The 7388-nt window shown below is 58.6% G+C and overlaps 1 protein-coding gene across 2 annotated transcripts; it reads right to left on the minus strand.

The window, feature by feature from the left end:
• Window positions 1-248: 248 nt before the first annotated feature.
• On the minus strand, window positions 249-5980 carry LOC127587198 (glycogen synthase kinase-3 beta-like). 2 transcript variants are annotated; one of them, XM_052045396.1, is made up of 5 exons: window positions 5840-5980; window positions 4981-5076; window positions 4417-4603; window positions 1989-2135; window positions 249-1346 (listed from the first exon to the last, which is right to left on the minus strand). In XM_052045396.1, the coding sequence occupies exons 1-5, from the start codon at window positions 5963-5965 to the stop codon at window positions 1288-1290; spliced, it is 615 nt and encodes a 204-aa protein (XP_051901356.1). In that variant the 5' UTR covers window positions 5966-5980; the 3' UTR covers window positions 249-1287. The 2 variants fall into 2 exon arrangements, with proteins under 2 accessions (XP_051901356.1, XP_051901358.1); XM_052045398.1 differs by lacking the exon at window positions 1989-2135 and having other exon boundaries at window positions 253-1346.
• Between the last annotated feature and the right edge of the window lie 1408 nt (window positions 5981-7388).

The raw sequence follows: 7388 nt of genomic DNA on the forward strand, positions 1-7388 counted from the left end.
TACATGGGACGAGCTGCCAGAGGAAGTGGCAGAGGCGGGGACAATTACAATGGTTTGAAGACATTCGGGTAGGGATGGGTCGGGATATTTGAGTAGGGATGGTTTAAAGACATGGGTAGGGATAGAGGGATATGGGCCAAACGCAGGCAAATGGGACTGGCTTAGATGGGAATCTCGGTCGGCAGGGACCAGTTGGGCCGAAGGGCCTGTCTCCGTGCTGCACGACTCTGTCACAACAAGCTTTTTTAAAAAAAAAACCTCCATTTTGGATTTAATTAAAATGTTAGACAAATAAAACAACAGACGAGGGGGTGTGTGACCAGCAATGTACCCGCCTACCCTGTACAATGCCCCAGGCAGCAGAGAGACAGCAGACACACGCGGGAGCACAGAGCCCAGACTGAGCCATGCTCTCCGTCCCAATGTCGGCGGGACGGTGGTGGAGCAGCCAGCAGGCAGGGAGGGGTGGGGGTTGGGGGGGGGGAAACAGGGGTGCGAGGGAGGGGTGGAGGTGGGTGGGATGGGAGGGGAGGTTGGGAGGGGTGGGTGGGACGGAGGGAGGGAGTGAGGGGAGTGAGGGAGGGAGGAAGAGGTGGGGGTGGGTAGGACGGGAGGGAAGGAGGGAGGGGTGGGGGTGGGCGAGACAGGAGGGAGGGGTGGGCAGGACAGGGAAGGGAACGGGGAAAGACGGGGTTCAGGGGAGGTTGGGGGTGGAAGGAAAGGGGGCAGAGCGAAGGGGTAAACGGGGAGCTGAGAAGGGCCAGGGGTAAGGGGAGTGGGGAGAGGGGATGAGGAGGGGGATTGAGGCTGTAGGTGAAGGGTGGAAGGGGGCAGTGAGAGGGGAAGTTCTAGGAGTCCAAGTGGTCAGCAGAGGGCTCCCGGGGGTGGGGGGAGCCATGGAAGGGGGGAGTGGTGGTTACTGGGGGAGGGCTGGGGGTGTGGGGGATGAGAATGTCGGGCAGGAGGGGGAGTGAGGAGGGGAAGTGGGAGAGAGAGGGGAGGGGTGGGGAGATGGAGCAGTGTAAAGGGATGGGGAGAGGGAGGAGGAGAGGGAGGGGGAGGGAGGGGGGAGAGGAAGGGGAGTGGAGACGGTGGTGTGGGGGAGGAGAGAGGGGGTGGACAGGAATGGGGGGTGGATGAGGAGGGGTCAGGAGGGGCGGACAAGGAGGGTTCAGGGGGGGATGGACGGGCAAGGGTAGACAGGGAGGGGTGGGTCAGGAACAGGGCCAAAAGGGGAGGAGGGCGGGGAGGGCTGTGCAGACTGTCACTGTGATGCTAGTCCTTGCTTCAGCTGGCGAACGAGCTGCTGGTGGACGCCTGGTTCGTCTCTGTTGAAGATGTTTCTCCTGCGGAGGGAAACGACCCGGGTGAAGAGGAAGTTGGTTCAACAGCTCGAGGGCACCACCCTTCCCCCCTTTGCCCCCTCCTTCCCTCAAGGTCCTCCCTCTCACCCTCCTGTCAGTCAGCCCCCGGGAGTCAGTGCTGGTCAGAGATCCAGACCACTCTTGACCTCATGGAAGGTCACTGATGAAGCAGTGGAAGGTGCTCGCAGCCAAGACACCGCCCTTAAGGACCTTCTGCGGTGACGTCCCAGGGCCGGGATGACCGATCTCCAACGGCAACGAGCTCAGTGTGAGGTGTGACCCCAGCCACTGGAGCCTCCTCAGAAACGGGCCCTTCTCACCACCGCGTCCATTCCGACCATCGTGTGCTAGTTGCACAGTTCATACCCTTCCCTGCCTCAGTGGTTCAATGTGCTCATCTGGATCCCTCTTCAACATTGTGAAAGCCTTGGCCTCCACCAGCCCCTCAGGCAGTGAGTTCCAGGTTGCAACACCCCCACACACCCGCAGAAAGAAAATTCCTCCTCAAATCCACTCCAAAGCCTCCAACCCCTTCCCCTAAACCTATGCTCTCTGGTGCTTGACACCACTGCCAGAGGGAGAAGTTTCTGGTGATCGACCCTATTTCTGCCCCTAATGACTGACCTCTATCAGCTTCCCACTCCAGCCTCTTCTGCTCCAAGGAAAACAGACTCAGCTTCTCCCTGTATCTGGAACGCTCCATCCCAGGACAACGTGCTGGTGGAGCTCGTAGGCTGCTGGAGGGGAGGATGTCAGTGGGTCGAGCAGCATCTGTGTGGGGGAAGGGGAAAGGGATTGACCACGTTTCGGGTCCTGATGCACGGCTTCCAGCCGAGGTGTTGACAATTCCTTCCCCCCCATCCCAGTTCCTCCAGCAGATTGTTGCTCAACATCCCAGCATTGGCAGTCTCGTGTCAACATCCTGGGGAATCTCCTCTGGCAGTGCTCTCCAGTCCCATCACATCCTTCCTGGAGCGCGGTGACCAGAACTGCACGCGATATTCCAGCCGTGGCCTCATCAATGTTTTGCCAGGTTGCGGCAGGACCTCCCTGCTCTTATACATTCAATGCCTGGCTGACGAAGGCAAGAACCCCGTCTGTCTGTGTCACCATCTTCTGGATTCTGTGGACCTGTAAACCAAGGTCCCTTTAACGCCCCAGGGCTTCAGGTTTACCAGGGTTCCTCGATGCCACACTCAGTCAAACGCTGCCTTGATGTCGAGGGCAGTCACTCTCACCTTCACGCCACCCCTGGAGTTCGGCTCTTGGGTCCACGTTTGGACTGAGGCTACGATGAAGTCAGGAACTGAGTGGTCCTGGTGAGACCTGGACTGGGTGCCGGTGACAGGTTATTGGTGGGTAAGTGCCATTTGACGGCACCGTTGAGTTGGCTAGAGACTGGTTTCCAGAGACCTGGGCCTCCGTACCTCTCTTTGCAACTGGATCCTTGACTTCCTCATCGGCAGCCCACAATCAGTAAGGATCAGTAACAACATCTTCTCACAGGTGCACCTCAAGGCTGCATGCTTGGCCCCCTGCCCCACTGGCTTTACACCCACGACTGTGAGGCTGAGCGCAAGCTCCAATGCCATGTACAAATTCACCGACATCACCACTGTTGTTGGACCAATCACAGGTGGTGATGTCAGCGTACAGCAGCAAGATACCTGGACGAGTGGTGTTGCAACAACAACCTCAACGCCAATGAAACCAAGGAGCTACTTGTTGACTTCAGACAGTCCACATGCTGGTTCTCATTGGTGGGTCGGCACTGGGGAGAGTCAGCAGCTTCAAATTCCTGGGTGCCAACGTCTCCGATGACACGTCCTGAGCCCAGCACGTAGATGCAACGGTGAAGGAGGCTAAGAAGCTTCAGGAGATCCGGCGCATCATCAAATACTCCGACAAACTTCCACAGATGCACTGCCGAGACTGGTTGCACCACAGTCTGGTATGGCAATTCCCACGCAAGAGGCTGCAGAGGGCAGTGGACCCAGCCCGGTCAGTCATGGGCACAGCCCTCCCCATCACCGACAGCATCTCCAGGAGGTGCTGCCTCAAGAAGGCAGCATCGGTCATCACGGATCCCCACCATCCTCTCGCTGCTACTGTCAGGTAGCCTGAAGTCCCACACCACCAGGTTCAGGAACAGCTACTTCCCTTCAACCATTCGGTTCTTGAACTGACCTGCACACCCCTAACCCTACCTCAGCAACGGAACGCTGCAGACCACCCCTGACACTACTGTGGACTTGTCTCGGACCATCTTGTTTCCTCTCTTTCTTCAAAACCTTGTATCGTTTACATTGTGTGCTGTCTGCACCCACGTGTCTGGGATGCTGCCACACGCAAATTTTTAACGGTACCTGTACCTCACCATACCTGTGCAGATGACAATTAACCCGACTGGACTCGTAATTTTGTACGAGAGGCATAGAGAGGGCAGACAGTAGGAAACGGTCCAGGTAGAGGAGTTTAGAGAAAAGGGTGAGAGGTTTAGAGGGGATTTGAGGAGGAATTCCATTCCTCCAGAGGGCGGCTGGAATCTGGAATGTAGGAGCTAAGGGGGTGGTCGAGGCAGGGACCCTCACAGTTAGGCATCTGGGCCAGCACTTGAATGGCCAAGGCAGAGGGTACAGGCTGAGAGCTGAAGATCAGGGTACAAGTCCTTGATGATCACAGCAGAGGTGAAGGGCCCATTTCTGTGCAGTGTGGCTCTCTGGAACTGTGTACATCCCAGAGTGGACCGGGAAGGCAGATCCCTCTCCCAGTGGGAATCGGTCTTTAACGAGGCTCTGCAGTTTTCAGAATGTCACAGCTGAGATCATTCTTCATATCCTCAATGAAGGGAGGTTTCACTGCCTTTGGCCAGGCCTGGATCCGAACCTGTGCCTCTGCCCCAGTCACCCACCCAGCGACCCGTGCCTCTGCCCCAGTCACCCACCCAATACCCCTCCCCGCCAAGCCTCTCTGTGGCCGTACTACCAGCTCTGTCTGATGACGACCATCACCCGCCCCCCCCTCACGCCCTCCCTCGCTCCGTCCCACTCACCGGCTGGGTTCAGGTTGTGGAGGGGAGGCAGCTCCCGGCCATTTGGCAGCCGTGTGTTTGAGTCTCGCAGCTCGTTGAAGAAGGAATGGACGCAGGACTCCTGGGGCGAGAGGCGCAGGGTTGGGGTGTACTCCAGCAGGCGGCTGCACAGGGCCACAGCTTCCGGGGGCGTCCGGGCCTTAAAAACCTGCCGGTGAAGCAAAAGGCAGCAGGAGTCTGTCGGGTGTGGCGTGAGGGGAAGCGGGTGGGTGGGACAGAGACTGAGGTGGGTGCTCAGGAGGAGGGTGGGATGTTCAGGGGTCCTGCTGCTGTGGATGTCACTGGCTGGGCCAGGGTTTCTCAGTTCCCCCCCAACCTGAGGACCTGCATCACACCACAGTGAGCAGCCACCAGGGCTGATGGCAGTGGATACCCCCACCCCTGCCTCGGGACAGGGTGTCCCACCAGGGTGACCAGTGCCGAGATCCCCAGTCCCTCGGATCCCCAGTCCCCTGGATCTCCAGCCACCCGGATCCCCAGTCCCCTCGGGGCCCCCAAGGTCCTGGATCCCCAGCCGATACTCACTTTTGTCCACGGATGTGCTTTGATCTGCGGGAATTTGAACTCTGTGTAGTTGGGATTCATTTCACGGATCTGCTCTCTGGTGGGCGTGCCCAGTATCTGCGGGGAGAGAAACCACCTTGTCACCGGCTCCGGGGGAACGGGCAGGGGAGGGGGAATGGGCAGGGTCCCGGCCACGGACTTGGCAGGCAGGCAGAATTGCCCCTGGCAGGTCATGTGTGGGGTGATGGACAATGGACATGAGGTTTATTTCAATGGCCTGGCACTGTTAAATACTGCAGCACACAGACAGGCCCTTTGGCCCATCAAGTCCGTGCTGACCGCTTAGGCTGATCCCATTTTATGCTCTTCACGTTCCAGTCAACAGACACCCCACACCCCCCCACAAGATTCTACCCCTCACCCACAAACTGAGGGGGCAATTGACAGTGGCTGATTAACGCACCGAGCCCTCCGCGTAGTTGGGACACGGGGAGGGAACTGGAGAACTCGAGGGGATTGGGGAACCCACCTTGTCATAGGGAGAGCGTGCCAACTCCACACGGACAGCGCCAGAGTTCTCTGGGGATCAAACCGGGGTCTCTGGAGCTGCGAGGCAAGAGGCTGCGTTGGTTCAGTGGGGTGCGGGTGTGCCCGTGTATGGGAAGGGCAGTCAGCAGTGGGGGCTGGTGGGTGGGGAGCAAGTGTAACAGCGTTGCTGCAACCTCGTGGGTCAGCGAGACGGAACAGGAATTCAGCGGCCACTGGGGGTCTCGGGCAGCGCGAGGGTCTGTCCAGCACAGGGTCAGAGTCCCGCTCTCCGAGCTGCACCCCACACCCAGGCTCCAACAAGGGCGGCCTCCGCCGACACCCCCGTGCTCACCTTGATGATCTCCACCAGCTGGTCCACGCCGCTGTCCCCGGGGAATATGGGATGTCCCAGGAGCAACTCTGCTAGCACGCAGCCAGCCGACCAGACGTCTGCGGGGGAAGAAACACCGTCCGTCATCAGGAGCGCACAGTACCGAGCAGAGGGGTCTGAGCAAAACTTGGCACACCCCGTCCCATCACACACTCCCGGGGTCAGACACAGGGTGAAGCTCCCTCTGCACCGTCCCATCACACACTCCCGGGGTCAGACACAGGGTGAAGCTCCCTCTGCACCGTCCCATCACACACTCCCGGGGTCAGACACAGGGTGAAGCTCCCTCCGCGCCGTCCCATCACACACTCCCGGGGTCAGACACAGGGTGAAGCTCCCTCTGCACCGTCCCATCACACACTCCCGGGGTCAGACACAGGGTGAAGCTCCCTCCACACCGTCCCATCACACACTCCCGGGGTCAGACACAGGGTGAAGCTGCCTCTCAGACACAGGGTGAAGCTCCCTCTGCACCGTCCCATCACACACTTCCGGGCTCAGACACAGGGTGAAGCTCCCTCCACACCGTCCCATCACACGCTCCTGGGGTCAGACACAGGGGAAAGCTCCCTCCGCACCGTCCCATCACACACTCCCGGGGTCAGACACAGGGTGAAGCTCCCTCTGCACCGTCCCATCACACACTCCCGGGGTCAGACACAGGGTGAAGCTCCCTCCACACCGTCCCATCACACACTCCCGGGGTCAGACACAGGGTGAAGCTGCCTCCGCACCGTCCCGTCACACACTCCCGGGGTCAGACACAGGGTGAAGCTCCCTCTGCACCGTCCCATCACACACTTCCGGGCTCAGACACAGGGTGAAGCTCCCTCCACACCGTCCCATCACACGCTCCTGGGGCCAGACACAGGGGGAAGCTCCCTCCGCACCGTCCCATCACACGCTCCTGGGGTCAGACACAGGGTGAAGCTCCCTCTACACTGTCCTGTTACACGCTCTCAGTGGTAAGGGAATTATTGCAGCAGTTTCTCACACATTTGGAGAAGCACGGACTTTATAGGAATTGTCAGCATGATTCTTTACAGGGGAGGTCATGTTGTACGAACTTGATTGAGTTTTTTTGAGGTGGTGACAAGGATGACTAATATGGGTTGTCTACATGGACCAGTAAAGTACACAACAAGGTCCCTCATGGGAGGCGGATCCAGAATGTGGGGCCCACAGTGACTGGGTAGATTAGATTCAGAATTGGCTTGGCAATAGAAGGCAGTAGGTGGTGATGGAGGGGTGTTACTCTGGGCTGGAGGTCTGTGACCAGGGATCAGTGCTGGGACCTCTGTTTGTGCCTTACATAAATGATTTGGGCAAAAATGTCGTTGAACTTAAGTTTGCAGATGACACAGAAACTGGTGGAGCTGTGGACACTGAGGAAGGTTGTCAAAAGATACAGGCGAACAGTACAGCACAGGAACAGGCCCTGCAGCCCACAGTGTTACACCGAACTCATTACAGTAGGAATCAAATGCCCAACTAATCCCTTCTGCCGACA

Source organism: Pristis pectinata, chromosome 39 (assembly GCF_009764475.1).
Source record: "Pristis pectinata isolate sPriPec2 chromosome 39, sPriPec2.1.pri, whole genome shotgun sequence".
Lineage (NCBI taxonomy): Eukaryota > Metazoa > Chordata > Chondrichthyes > Rhinopristiformes > Pristidae > Pristis > Pristis pectinata.

Coding starts and splice junctions, on each gene's coding strand:
- LOC127587198 (XM_052045396.1), bottom strand. CDS start 5,965: ATGACGGACGGTGTTTCTTCCCCCGCAGACGTCTGGTCGGCTGGCTGC. Junction 4,604..4,980: donor AAGCACATCCGTGGACAAAA/GTGAGTATCGGC, acceptor CTTCACCGGCAG/GTTTTTAAGGCCCGGACGCC. Junction 2,136..4,416: donor CCACAACCTGAACCCAGCCG/GTGAGTGGGACG, acceptor TCCCCCACACAG/ATGCTGCTCGACCCACTGAC.